Genomic DNA, 15,406 nt, shown 5'->3' with positions numbered 1-15,406 from the left:
CAAAACTTGACTTTGCTGACAACCCTTGGATTGAGCCAGCTCCCCTGGAATTACAGAGGGCTTTTGTGGCTTACATATTTTGGAGACAAAGCTGTAGCAAAAATTGAAAACACTAATTGTGAAAAAATAACCCCACTAATTGAGAAATGGAATCTCTTGACTATAGCAGGATGGCTTTGCACTTGCTGTGAGTACAGGTGCAGTTAAGTCAGTTCCTGTGAAGTTGGGATCCTGAGCAGCAGCAGTGGGTGCCTGGCCTGCTGCAATCAGCAGGGATGGGGATCTCCTGCACCCCCAGCTCATTCTGACCCCTATATTAGAGATTTGCAGCTGCCTCAGCCTCACAGAATGTCAGGAAACCTCTTGCAGGAGAAATAAGTGAATTGAAATATACAGAACATACAAGAGAGAACTGCAGGAATAGTGCACTACAGCCAAATTTAAACAAAACAGCTGTTAACATGCAGGGATGAGCAGCACATAGGGAATAGACTCTCTGACCTTTCCAAGAGTCTTGTCTACTCCAGGCTGGTTCCTGCAAGGCAAGTAAGGTGCCACAGACACACTTTTTCATCCAGCACGTGGGGAACCTGCTCTGCCACACTGGCAGCAGGATGTGAACACATCTTCTATTCTGTGGCTTTCCTCAGAAAGTATTTAGCAAGAAAAATGTTGGAGGAAATCAGCTGATCAACCAACCAGCAAATTAAAATAAAGCTTGAAATTCAATTAACTGCATTACTGTTATGCATTATGTATAATACCTTTTAAAAATTAAATATGACACAGGGGGATAAATCTGGACACCCCAGAGAAGAAAACAAACTAAACCTAGAGCGTATTTACAGTTTTAGGTAAGGCTCTGTAAGATCAACATTAGAGAATGAAATTCCTTTTCCATTCAGGAACTGCATTAATACAAATGCCTGCCTGTTCTAGTAATTATTTAGTAATAGCCAAGATAAAGACATTAAGAGTGTTTCATAATCACACAGTAGGGTTCAATACTGATTGTCTCATTATCAAATCTGCTCAACATACAAGTCAAAACATGATTTTTCCAACCAACTACATTCTTCATTTTGGCATTGTAACCCAAGCTTCTGATGTCAGAAACAATTATGAGAAATGAAGAGAGAGTTTGCTGACTATGAAGTATACATGCACCAGTCCAAAAGCGAGCCTCTCCTTCCTATACACATGGCTCTAATAAATAAAATAATCTTTGGCCTGCCTCTACCCCTTCAAAGCAGCCTATTGGAACCTACAGGTGATGAAGAAGATAAAGCCACACGTAATCTCTGTCCTTGGAGGTCTTCAAGAGCAGAGCAGACGTAAGAGATGACCCATTTGGAGCAGAAGATTCATCCAGAGGTCCATTCCAACACAAATCATCCTATAACCTTGCAAACCCAAAAGTGGAGCGCAAAATTTGTCCCAGGGGTCAGACAGGTTGTCAGGGAAGATGTCATTTTTCCTGTTTATAGCTGCAAGGCTATCTTGTAGGGAATTAATAACAAGGCACAACATCACACAGATATGGTGTATTAGGTGTTCAAACTCTGACCTTGGCAAGGCAATGACTTTACTGCTGGACATACAGAATATATATGATGGCTGGGATCTGAGTAGTAACAGGAGAATCCACGTCAAAGTGTGATGCAACAAGACTACATAAAATTAAACTCTGAATAAGCAAAAGCTGAAATTAACCTGAAAACTGTATCTAAAACATCTTTTCAATCACTGAGATAAATTCATCCCACTATATTACATAGTGAGTAAAGTAATATGTCATTTCCAATTTGTTCAACTACTTTTGCTCCCTAAGTTCCCTTCTCTGTTACCCTGTCTTATCATTTTCACAAATTGAATTCCAATGTTTTTTATTTTGTCTTCCTTCAAGTTCCTTGAATAGTCCTTGAATATTCTCTTGTCTTTGTAGTACACTGAAGTATTTTTTATTTGTGGTTTATTTTTTCATGGCATTCATAATGCTGCTTTAAGAACTACATTAGCCACACTTACAAAATCCGTGTCAAATCTTTCAATATTGCTCTGTGAACCCATAGAGCAATAATTCTATTCCTAAAGGCAAATATGTACTGCTATACTTAAATAAATAAAATCTGTAAACACACTAAGTGCAACACAACACAGTGAGTCAACAAAGAAACACAGCAACAAATAATCAATGTAAGTGAATCTATAAATGATCAACTGGTGATCTCAATCTAAATAACTGCTAAGAGAGCAATGTTTCCCTAGGAAGAAATGAGACATTTAGCACTTATATTGAACATTGACTTTTTGGAGAGAATGACCACAGGTTTATTTGATAGGTATCTCTTACTTGGCATTATGTTAGCAAAATTTAATCTTCAATATCCCTTATGCTTACCCTGAAAAATGGCCTGATCTCAGTTTGTTGGGCTGGGTTATAAAGCATGTCTCACTAAAATATCTCAATGCTTTTTCATCATTTTTCCCCCTGACTTCCTGCAAGTCTCATTTTGCATCTACTTATCTCTGCTATCTCTTTGCCCTGACAAGACTTCATGGCTGTGATTCTGGGATTTAATCCTAGACCACTAAAAAATTCATAATATTAGGTATTTGCACTGATGAAACTGAGAATAGGCTGTGACACATAGCCATCTTGAAATCCAGTATATTTTCTAGTTTCTGCATGGGAGGATGGCAAGGGCACATGAAGTACAACCTGTACTTCACAACTGAGAGACAAAAGAGAAAGCATCTCTGAGGAGGCCATTTCTATGGCTATGACTAAAAACCCCCAAAGTTTCTGTTATATAACTAATGACTGTACTAATAAATTACTAATTGTAAACAGCATCTCTCTCTAATATCTGGGTTGGCCATTTCTGTCCTGTCACACCACACTGCTCATTTCTGTGGCACTAACCTTGGCCAAACAGATGTTTTGAGCTGTGCAGCCACAGCCAGGACAGCAAGCACTGGCCAGGCACTTGTGTTTCTTTACTCAGGTTCAAAGCAATATATTTTAACAGCTCCTGGGGAGCACTACCAGCATGTGTGAAAAACATTTCCTCAGACCCATCCTAGATTGTGCTGTGTGATTTGCATTAACAACCCAAAACGTGCCCTGAAAACACAACTCCAGTAACACAAGGAACAAAACATTCTGTGATCCTCTCTGTCTCCTGTCCCCTGCCAAGGTTCCAGAGAATGCTCAGCCTGGTAGCTGAGCAAGAAAGGATTTCAATTGCAAGAGCTAAGCTGAGCACATGATAGCACTTTGAGAGTCATGGGAATGTTGGTTTTGCTCTAGTTTCAAGTGCTGAGTGTCATGGTATGAAAATGTCCCACAGAGAAAGAACTGCCCAGGCTGTGAGACCCCACACTGAAATCCTCCTCTCCTCCCCAAGATCTCTGCTAGGCAAAACTGTAGTACATTGGCTTTTCCTGGAACAAATCTGCAGATCAAGCTTTTGCTTTGGACTCAGGGAAAGCCCAGGAAAAGTACACCCAAGTAATTCCATGTCAAAGTCCCCCTGTTCTTTGTGGCATTAAGCATGCAGTGCAGCTGGAGCAGCTCGTCTCCAGGAGAGCTGTCTCACTGACAATGAATCTCTCACACCTCTGGACTGTGGAATAGGGAAGGGACACTTGCTAGGCTAAAAAGCCACATCTGAATTTCCTGGACACAGACACCAAAATTCACAGTACTAGCACCTAGTTTTTTATGGAATGAAGCCAGATGCTTTTTTCCTAAAAGTTCTCAGAGGTAATATAAGACAAGCTTATTGAGCTACTACCACACTTTTCTCACTCAGATTGACTGATAGCAGTCAATAAGAATCACTGAATGTGTGACATTTAAAATATGACAGGCATATTCTAAAATTTAATTATTGCCCCTAACTGACACCTATTTTCAATGCAAATTTAAGAACAGAACCTTCTGTCATCAGCTAATCTTGCAAGATGCAGTGTTCCCTCGGTTTACATTGATTTCAAGTGAATCTGATCGCAGTGATTGGCAGCCAGATGCCCTCTGCCTCTCAGAGGTTCCAGCTTTGCATGATTTTCCTTTTTCAGTCTTGCTTTCCTAAATGTCTAGCATATTTGAGTCCACTGAAGCCTGGACAAGACAAAGGCTGTGGTTTTCTGACTCCACAAGTAATAAACAAATGCAACATAAAAAAAAATCAAATGAAATGGAAGTTCCTGTTTGTAAAGTACAAGTCAAAGAGAGAAAAAAAAATCATTGGGTACATAAGACAGGCACTTCAGCAGGCTATTTTGATGAATCATCATCTATGGAATTAGAGTCAAAAAGACAACTTGAATTAGGAGTGGAAGAGCTTACAAACAACAAACTTCATCCAAGCACTTACATTAGCAAAAACCTGACTTATTTGTGGGAAGAAAACAAATTACTATCAACACCTGTAGGATAAAATTTCATGCAAACTGTACCATGTACAGATATTTAATGCAGAGTAAAGATGAGACTTCTGCTTCCAAGTCAGAAACCCTTACAGAGCTTTCGGTCTCACTCTCACACAAACAAAGGAATATTTCTGTGGTACAACAAAAAAAGCTACATAAATTAACCATTTATTTCCCTCTATTCTATGTTCTGTGGATAGCAATTTTTCAGGTTCTAATTTCAAATTTTAAAAGAAAGATATTTTCATTTGCTTAATTAACTGCCAGACACTTTGGCAGTTCACTCCTTTCTGTAGCACTGCACTGGATATATTATTTCAAGTTTATGCAGAAACCTGAAATTTATCTTAAACCTCATGTGTCTTTAAGGTGAAATAACACTGAGGAATAAATGACTAATAATACTTTCATGTGCAACATAGGTACTAAAGATGTGGTGCAAGCATGCTGTTGACGACATTTTTCTTTAATATTTTTGTATCTTCTTGCATATAATAGTAGATAAAAATAGCATCAATATCTAAAATTTTCAGTATGAGTATCAAGATATTTTCAAGTGAAATATCTTTAAACCTATCACAGCTTTTAATTTCTACAAGAAATAACAGTTCAGGGTTTTTTTCCCCCACAGGAAAGTCTAAATATTTAAATTACCATATTTTTAATGTACTGACATGTTGATGGTCAGATGTTCTTTGATGCTCAAAGATAGATTGGCAGAAATCAGAGCAGCATAGGGACTTACAAAAACATGGTATTTATGTTTGGCAGCAATTACTTTGTGAAAAATACAAGGTGACTCTTTTTACGCTCCTTCTTTCTTCTTTTTTATATTTTTCTCCTCCAACTTTGGCATGAATCAAAAGAGCTAAAAACTAATTTAACATGACAAATGCTTTCATCACTCCCTTAACCTCTGAAGTGAACACTCTGACAAAGACAATATGTGTGGTATATGCTTTCCTTTTGACACTTTATAAATTACTTTCTTGTAACTGGGTTTTTCCACCAGCCCAGTATCTTCAGGATGTCCTCATCTGAATGGTTAGTTCTACAGTCTTCATATGTCACCCCTGGATAATAGGAAGAACTCCTGGGCTTTGTGAAATGGCACAAGTCTCAGAGAGGACTGTGGGACAATTTTATTTCCATCCTGCTTGCTGGAATTTACCAAAAAGTTGTGCAGTACTAGCAGCTAATACTCTGCATTTCATTCACATCTGGCTATTGAGGAAACAGGGAGAAGTGACAAACCTGGCTTTAAGTGTGCAGACAGCCTTGTGTACACCATGTAATGGAAAAGTTAATTGAAGTGATTATTTTCCTATTCTCTACTATTAAAAATAGTATAACAATCGGTCATAGAAGCATTTTAAAGTGCTCTTTCATACACACCATCTGCGCTCTTTTCCTCTGTCTAGTCCTTTAACAAAAAGACCAAAAATCACCTGATTTATTTTCAACCTGGTGAATTTGATCTGGGCTCAAGTTTCTGCAGAAACCCTGCCAGTGTAAAGGAATTCAGACACAGACCAGAATGTCCAAGATGGGAAAATGTCTTGACACAGAACCAAGCCTATTCTGCACAAACAGGGGCCCTATCAACCTGCACCAGTGCAATTCGGACCTGCAGGTTTTTTCCCCAGACATCAGTCAGGGTAGTTTGCAGAGGAAGATTTAGAAAATTTCAGATAACAGTGGTACTGACTGGCCTATAAAATAAGAGTTAATCTAAATAGCCAGACTTTGATGACATATTATGATATAAACCATCAATCTATATGTATCTTAAAAAAGAAAATAAAACCCAAAGTTACCTTCTAACAAGGCATATTGCCATTATTTTGACAAATGTTTAACTTGAAATCTCCAAAGTATCTTTATTTAACATCAATTATGTAGTGTGGCAAAAAGTTCCAAAGGTTATTTATGCACTATGAATTTATTTTTAAAGTGTTAAACATGCTGCCTTTTCATTTCATTCATTGTATTTTAGATGTGTGTTGAAGGAAATGCAATAGGAATGCCTAATAATTTTAAATTTTTTTTTTTCTTTTCTATGAGATTTCTACGAGATTTTTCTTTTTTTTGCTTCTTTCTTTGAATCACCCTCATTACAATTTTTTTCATGCCAGCCATAATCTTTTGCAGTCTCAAAGTCCCAGGGTTAAACCTGCAGACATCATGTTTTCAATGAACATATCAATTCTCCCATCTCTTTTATGATAGGACAATTCATTTAGAAATCCTGAAGAGTATGAGAACTTCAAAGTACTCTTTCAATATAATTTACCTCATATTTGCCATCACTGCCTTTTGCATTTGGTCCTGCAAGAACCTTGGTCAGCATTGATACCATCACAGTCACACAGCCCAGACACACTGACAAACCTCAGGAGCAGAACCATTTGCTGCAAATTTTGATGATTTTTTCCATAACTCTTACCTAATGTAACCCCAGTGATGGAACCTCTGCTATGGCAGAGAGCAAGAAATTTTCTTTGTGGACATGTAAGGCTGAAATACAATAGCAGCACCTTCAAAGCCTTTCCTTTTTTTCAAATCAGGAGATGATTTAGCACCTTAAGTCACACTGTTGGAGGACAGCAAGGGTTAGTTTATAGCTGATGGTCTTACACCTACTCTTTGTCATGTGCAATGAATTGTATGATTTTTTGCTGAGAGTGAAGGAATTAATTTAATAAATGGGCTACCTAAAGCACTGTGCTTTTACCTTTCTGTTGTTCTCAATGCATCTAAGGTTACACCACTGCTTTTTTTTGGGTTTTTTTTGCTCTTTCCTTCACTCTAAATTATGATCACAGTGGATCTATCAAATTTATTCATAGGATTAATTTCAGCTATTTTCTGGTTTTGACATATACTTATTCTTTCCTGTGTATGGCATGAAGCTTGTCAGGTAACTTCTCATTATTTAAACCTTGAGCTAACACTCTCTCCTAAACCCTGCTTTGTTGTGTTCACTACCAACTCTATTGTGCTCATCATTCTTTCAACAGGAAAGACCTCAAATCTTCTGTCAAAATGGATCAGTTATGTTGTTACTTGAAATGATAGATCATTCATCAATTATTGAGTCAATACATTGCCTTACATTCTCTCTTGTCTAATATATGAAAGTGCAAAAAGCAATAACCACGTTGCAAAGCTTTGCTTAAGATTACAGTAACCTAAATAGCAAGGAAAAAAAAACACATTTCATAATCCATCACTTCAAAGTTATGCACATGATTAAAATGTTCAGCTTGCAGTATATCATTTCCCATGTGCATAATCACTCTAACAGGGAGCTGCTGTATGATAACTGTCAACTTCAATGAATTATGTGCTTTCCAATCTTTTCATTTATATACCAAACTAAGCTTGTTATTCTTCTGAGGCTTTCTATGGGGGAAATACAGAAAGATGGTTAGATCTGTAGTACTCAGTGTGCTGGACTAAACAGACAGCAGGAATAGTCAGCCAGTTCTCTCCTACTACTGTATATATTAATCACATATGGAAGCTCATTAGTATGAAAAATGGGGTTTTCTTAGAAAACTGGGCCTATCCTGAAGAGTCAGGTTATATAGGATCAAAAAAAAAAGAGAAAATTCAGCACAACTTTATAGATCTTTTGTGTGCTATATGTGAGAATAGTTTCAGAGAGAAAATAAATCCCACAAAGAATAGGTCTGGAAAGTATTAACAGAAAATATTGTCCAGCTACCATAATTCTGCCATTTATTCAGAGAACCTAAAAGGTGTGAAGCACTTCACTGTCATCAGCATATTGTTAAAGGCACAATTGTAAAAGGTACAAAATACACTGGTAGTTTGTGCAAACACCTAAAACAACCTCTACAACAGAGAATGAGAGGGGACCAGGGGAGGGGGAGGAAGTCAGAAATTAATTAAAATAATAAAATTAAGAAAGACAAAATCTTAGCAGCATGTTAAAAAACATCTCAAAAAACCACAGAAAGGTTTAGAACACAGTGTGGTCACTATCAACACATGAATCATGGGAAATAAACACAACATTCAGAGTTTCTATATTTTTCCTTACAAAATGCTAAGGATGAGTGGAATATGGAAAATAACTGCATGCAAAATGGAACCATCTAATGATTCAAATTTAACACCACCAGGATTTAGGTATACCAATATAGACTGAGAACTAGTAATCAAAATGATTTTGGCTTTTTTATCTAAAGGCAGCATGTGATGGTAATATTTGAATTCAAATGCCACTAGCTTCTGTTACTTATGTGAATTCACCACCTATCACAATTTTTTTATAAATACTTTTTAAACATATGGCACTACATCAAAAAGTCATTGAATCCCTCTGTTTGGACCATCTCTGAGATGTGCATATCTGACACCTAAAGTTAACACTGCACATTAAGAATCCTGAATCAATTTCTTGCTTCCACTGCTCTCACGACAGTGAACGTGACTTGAACATTTTATTTTTATTCATTAATCAGTATGAGGAATAAAAACATTCTTTGCTCACTGAGAACACATTCACATTTGTGAAACACATCCTTTCATCTGCTGAACTTTCATTTTCTGGCACAGCCATGTGATTTGAGAGAGAAAACACAGCCTTACCTATGAAATATGCTAGCAAGATGGCAAGCAGGACTGCAGCAGCAATTGCAGATAAAGCAGCACATTTCCAGCTACAGTACTTGGAGGGTTTTTTCAGCTTGAATGCATTCCTGGAGAATGTATTTCTAGGTAACAGTCTGGGAGGTGGAGTATAAACCGTTCCTGAGGTCAGTGGGTAACCAGGGGAAGAGCTACTGAACAGCGGAGTAGTTCCAGAAGATGTCTTAAACAAGAAATGCCTGAAAAACATAAAATGGAACAGAGTTGAAAATGGCAAGTCCTGTAGTTAAGACAGAACATCTCCTACTCCTGTATCATTCCAGCTGCCACAGCCTGCTAAATTCAACCAAAAAGAAAAAGGATTTTGTAGGAAGAAAGAGGGAAATGAAAATTCTCCTTTTTTTTGCTACCAAATGCTAAAAACTGACACTAAAATGCAGTGTCAGGATGTCTTTCTTAATCTTTTCTGTAATTAGATGCAACTTGACCACATAATAGCTAAAACACCAACATGACCCATGAAGTGTCTGGGAGTTCCCTGTGGAATCCACTCAAAAAATGTTCTAAGAAAACCACTCGGAGTCTCATTTACACTCTTGGCAAAAGCTCCCAGTAAAACCACTAAGAACATACTGAGCAAAACCCACAGTCCTGTAGGAAAAGGTCTTGCCAGAACTAGAATTAACAACGATCTTGTGGTTTAACAGTACACAGGTTTGGTTTGAACAGCTAAGACAATTACCAACAGCACATGACTCAGCAGATAAAACCAGGATTTCAGCTGCCCATACATTTGTTAGGAGGAAAATAAGGGACAGAATACACTCTAATGAATCTCAGGAAATGCTGTCAACACATTCCAGAGGAAATGGAGAAAGCAAACTGGAAGACTGGTTTCTTTACTTCTCAGAGTCAGGAAGAAATGACTACAAACATGTTCCCAGTAAACAATAAAAACAGAAGCACAGGACAAAGGCTGTGCTCTTACAGAAAGTCACTTGGTTTAAGACAGAGAGCTCTGAAGACTTGCTCCATACCCTCTCCCTTCACAGCTCTGAAAAACAAGTGCTTCTTGGAATCAAACAGAATGAAGACACTCAGTAATCTCCAAAATCAAAATCACAGCCTAAAATAACCCAGGTCTTCCTTCCAATGTAAAATATGTTTAACATTTTTATTCAGATCCAATCCAGTATGTCACTCTCAAACCACCTGTTAGAGCTTTAAAATCCATGTCACTCACTGACAACGAGAATTTGGAGGCTGAGTTGTGTTTCCCAAGTATTTCCAGCCCACCATCATGAATGTGCCTACTGTCAAGCATAGATTTCTGTATATCTACAGAATACCAGAAGTGATTTTGAAGGCATTTTTTTAAACATTTGTTTTGAAATAAAGCCCAGAGCATAAGAGGTTGTACAGAACTCGCATACAGGTAAAAGACAGTAAAAGGAAAGCTGTCTGGGCTCCCCAGATTTCTGATTAAACATTTCCATTTGAAGACAGCCTCTGAAAATCTGTTGGTTTTTTTTTTAAATGAATCAATCATAAACTCTATTAATCAATATGAAAAAACACTTTGACATTGCCTTTGTTATTGATTTTTAAACACCAAGTGGCCTTGTACATCCCTCTCAACAGTGACCAAAATCTACTTTGTTGTAGAAAATAGATGAGGACAGTGGCAATATCCACTGTCATAACCTTTTCTTTGTGCTTTGGAAACCTCAGATGCACAATCAAACTCAGATTAATTCTAACCAGTTATTTAATAGAAACATCAGGTTTTGTTTTTTTTTAACAAATAAAGCCACTTCTTTTTTCTTTATCAGTGAGGGACTGATAGTTAGAGGTTAGAGTTAGAGGTTAGAATTGCTTTGTTTCTGCATATCATAGGTGATCTATGAGAAAAAGCAATAAAGGCAAATGCTAAGAGACTTCCTCTTTAAATTACAAGCCTCTTAAATTATGAGAAACATCTTTCAGCTAAAAGAAATAAAGAAATAATGAAATTCTGTGGTCTTAAATGCTCAATTTTAAATATTTCTTTATTTTGCAACAGTTCAATTAAAGCAACTGATGGGAAAAGGATGTGATGGGGCTAGTTGTGTCACACAAGATCTGTTGACCCTTCTGCTCCATCTGTCTGGGTAGAACCTGATTAATGTGTCAGCAGAAGCAGGTTTAGTCCTTTCTAGTTGCTCCCCAGTGTTGGGAGCACAAGACCATTTCCATGATTGGATCCAGGGATTGAAATGACACAGAGCATGAGGAACAAGGGAAAGCCAGAGGAAGACAGACCTTTGAGACAAAGGCAGGCTGGAAACTCCTCTCTCATCCAGAGTAATTCTGCATCTGCCTCAGCCCACGACCCCTTCTCCTTCTGAATCCTCATGGCAGGAATGACCCTCTTAGCTTTGGACAGAAGGGTCTATAACAGGCAGTTCTTCCCCTTTCCCTGCCCAAAAGCAGATCTTTCAGAACCAAACTGGAAATTACAGTCCTTGGAACTGTCTTTATCTGAAATGCCTTTAAACCCAGGAATTTTATGTCCTCTTTAGCTGAGAAGGCAGCTACAGCACCAACAGAAATTTTAATATAAAGCATTGTTAAAGTAAACTCAGATATATAATGAAACTCTGCTCCCATTAAAACTGAATTAATGAATATCTAGATATGCTTTAATAGAACATGTCAATCATATCCTGTTGCATGTGAGAAGACAAAAAAAAGTAGAACAAAAAAGCGGCTCTGCTGTGATCCACTTTGAGATACATAAAGTACATAAAGAAAACCAAAACACTTATCCATGCAAACAGGATCTCTATGATATTGTTAAAACTAATCAGAACTTGGTAGGAGCAAAAAAAGCCGACTGAAAAGGATATGTGAGAAGATGTCATTCTCAAAGCCAAAAAAGAAAGAAAGAATGTCATTGGATGAAGCCTGAATTTTGTCACATTTTTTGCTACCCAAGCATTTCAAAAACTGAAAGTTCATTGTCTCAATATGAGGACCCCTGACAAAGTGGCAGCTATCAGAAGACATCACAACACCTGAAAGTACACAAGTTCTGCCTTCAAAAGCCAAAAAAGACATTTAACTAAAAATATGTTAAATATCCCCCAAGACACTTTGGAAAATTGACACTCCATTCCAAAGCTGGGGGCCAGATTAGCAGATACATCTTAAATCACAGCAAAGCACACCAGAAAAATTTGGAACATAATGGACAAAACACTTGGACCCCCAGAGTTTTAAATCTAGACTCAGCTACTAATGGAAATAAATTGACTTGTCTCAACTCTATCCCTAAACCCAATGATCTATAGCCATATTTTTATGTGAGATTTGACATGCTCTGGTACAACCAATTGTCTGTGGGCTGAAGCTGCACAGAGAGAACATGAGCATTTATCAACATTAATTATAGCCTCACAGTGGTAAGGCTGGGAGCACTGTACAATGCCTGCTTATGAAAAGAAATGATCTGATTTGTAGCAGTTCACTTAATTTCAAATACACTCCATATAAGAATTAAAAAATTGTATTCGCTGTTTTACCTGTTCACCTATCAAACATGATTAAGAAAAACACATTTCCTACCTCTCAATTAAGCATCAGCAATTTGAATTAGACTAGAACTAATTTCCTATTTTGAAAACATGGGGAAAAAAATTTGTCTAAGTCTCAGCCCAGTCTCCCTAATTTCTGTGGATCAATAAGACAATTCCATACTGAAAAATTCACAAAATATGGTTGCCAGCCTACGATGATTCTGTGATTTCAGTCTCCTTGAAAAGCTGTGGAAGGAACAGAAGTTAACCCTGGCACTCACTCCCTGCTCTCCTCTCCCACTCCCAGCTCTGGATTCTGGATTCTCCCACTCTGTTTTCAGCACTGCTGCTCTGTGGGGTCACACCCGGCACCTCAGCGCTGCCACCACCCCAAAGGTGACATCTGTGAAAGCTGAGCTTGAGAGGGGACATTTGACCACTGTTCTGTGCACTAATGGCAAACGGAAAAAGCTATATTTTGCTTTCTTCATTAATTCAGAGCTCTTCCTAGCATGTGCTTTCCCACAGGTCAAAAGGACCTCTTGTGTTCAGGGAATAGTGGTCTGACTGAGACTGTATTAACTTCCATATTCTTTGAGAGAACAATCAGCTTTTCCCCCCTCCTTTCTGGACAGATTGTCATGGCAGCACACTGCAAGAATGAGTGGAGAAAAAAAAAATTGGCTTTGCGATGAAAAACTGTAATAGAAAGGAAGAAAAAGACATTTTCTAACATAAATTGCTTCTTTCCCTCCTCATACTGTCCTAAACTTATTCTGTATGAAAAAAAAAAAAAGGCATACAGAGAATTGCAATGCTTAAATTGTCTTTTTATATTTTATAGGGTTTTTACTAGTAATTAATAAATAGAAAAGCTACATGCCAAGAGACTAGTAACAGCTCAATTTAGTTGTTCTAAGACCTAAAAATATCTTCAAGCTGTGGTAAAATCACATCTGTCTATAATTTTATTGGACATTTATTCTTAGCAGAAAACAATGGAATATAGAACATAATATGCTGGCTTTCATTGTGATAAAAAAAAAACCAAAAACCTGCTGCAGTTTTCAAAGTCTTCCAAAAAAGTAGCCATGAGTCATTTTATGTCAGTGGAAGCCTCAAAGTGGCTGCCAAATTCAGACAGTGAGTGAAGTTTTATGGAAGATTTCTAACTTCCAAACAAAAAGAAACCAAGTCTGAAGAAAATCATGAGCTGTTCTTATGCCTGTTATGAAAGAATGAGCTCTGAGTGGTAGACTTGTGCAAGCTTTGGTTACCTGTGTCTCAGTCTTTCCCCAAATGAGATTTAATTGTACATTCCCTGAGGTTTCTGCAGAAAACATGGGACCACCAGCCATGTTCCCACAGCTGAGGGCTCTCTGATGTGGTAAAACTGCAGGGTAAAAGGTAAAAAAACCTGCAAGGTAAAACTTTCTAACCTTTCAGAGTGCCTGGAACTCTAAAGCCAGCAATAAAGCTTAGCAAGTGTCATCTGTATGTGTTTAAATTGTCTCAATCATGTCAAATCCACAGACTAAACTCAGTAAGGCAGACTTTTCAGTGGGAAGCTATTTCAAATGCAGATGTATACAAACCCACTGGCCATTTTACACACCTGTGTGTTGTGTACCCCCACACCCACACGCCTGTGGAAACAGAGGGCAGTCCTCATGATGCTATTTCAGTGATTTTCAGCCTGCTGCAGATACTGATGCAGGAGCTAGGGACACCCTGTTAGGCATGGGGACAGTAATTCAGGATGAACACATCAGTATCAACGCCACACTTGTGCCCACTGTCACCTCCTGGTCCTTACAGCAGCCCCCAGCACCCAGAGCAGCTCCAAGTCCAGCTCCTCAGCTCTTGAAAGCTGATGATTCCTTGAAGGCTGGGTTCTTCACATCCCCAGGCAAAGTGTTCTAAAGCCTGTGGAGTGTAAAGCAGTGTCACGGAGGCTGCTGCAAGCACCGGGCTGCCTTGTCACCGCACTGCCACCCTCTAACAAAGACACAGCTGGACATGGGAAGCACAGTAATTGAACACTGCCTGACAGCCGGGCAGGGTGGTGTACAGAAAGGCAGGTGCCAACCTTTGGGCACCTTGATCTGTCATTTTATTAAATAAAACCAAGCAGGCATTGCTCACAAAGCCACAAAGGCAAAACACCTGCACTGCGTGACAGCGGCAGCGACGGCTCTGTGCTGGGCACCTCTCCACAGGACACCTGCTCTTCATCTGCAAGACTGAGATCCTCTTGGATACACTTTTATAACCTTCTCTCTCCCTAATCCACTGTAAGCTGACCCCTGGAGTGTCCTCTGGGGCTCCCACCACGTGCTCCCAGCTCTGGTGTGTCCCCATAGCACTGCCCTGTCTCAGGCTGCTCAGAGGCTGAGCTGTGACACTGCAGAGCTGCCAGAGAGGCTGGAGAAAGGTAAGGTGGAAAATATAGAGAGGGGAAGGACTGCTGAAATGGGGATCATGAGCAGCTTGAGAGTTTGAGATGGAGAACAACTTGAAAAGGCATAAAATCTAGAAGGGGAACATGGAGATGGCAGCTCAGCAGCTCCAGGGAGCTCCAGGGGTCACCCATCACCTTCCTGACTGGTGGCTCTGTGGTCAAAAAGATTCCAGGTACTCTGCAAGAGGTGTGAGCCCAATCACTCAGCCTGTCTGCTTGAATCCTAGCTCATTTTTGTGGGAGTTAGACAGACAACAGCCAGCTTTGCCCTTTAAATTCATGAATCTCCTTCTTGCCACTACTGTTTATTTTCCAGGAATGCAGAAATCAA

The 15,406-nt window shown here is 38.8% G+C and overlaps 1 protein-coding gene across 12 annotated transcripts in view; it reads right to left on the bottom strand.

The window, feature by feature from the left end:
• The window catches only part of TENM2 (teneurin transmembrane protein 2), a 478,752-nt gene that overhangs the window by 150,849 nt on the left and 312,497 nt on the right, over positions 1-15,406 (bottom strand). For all 12 annotated transcript variants that reach the window (XM_033517641.1, XM_033517643.1, XM_033517644.1 and 9 more), the window contains one exon: positions 9,058-9,296. In XM_033517641.1, coding sequence (XP_033373532.1) covers positions 9,058-9,296 — 239 coding nt within the window. The remainder of the gene's footprint in view (positions 1-9,057; positions 9,297-15,406) is intronic.

The sequence above is a fragment of the Parus major genome, chromosome 13, assembly GCF_001522545.3.
Source record: "Parus major isolate Abel chromosome 13, Parus_major1.1, whole genome shotgun sequence".
Classification (NCBI taxonomy): domain Eukaryota; kingdom Metazoa; phylum Chordata; class Aves; order Passeriformes; family Paridae; genus Parus; species Parus major.
Note: the sequence above shows the minus strand (reverse complement) of the source record. Positions and strands in the feature narration are given on the sequence as shown.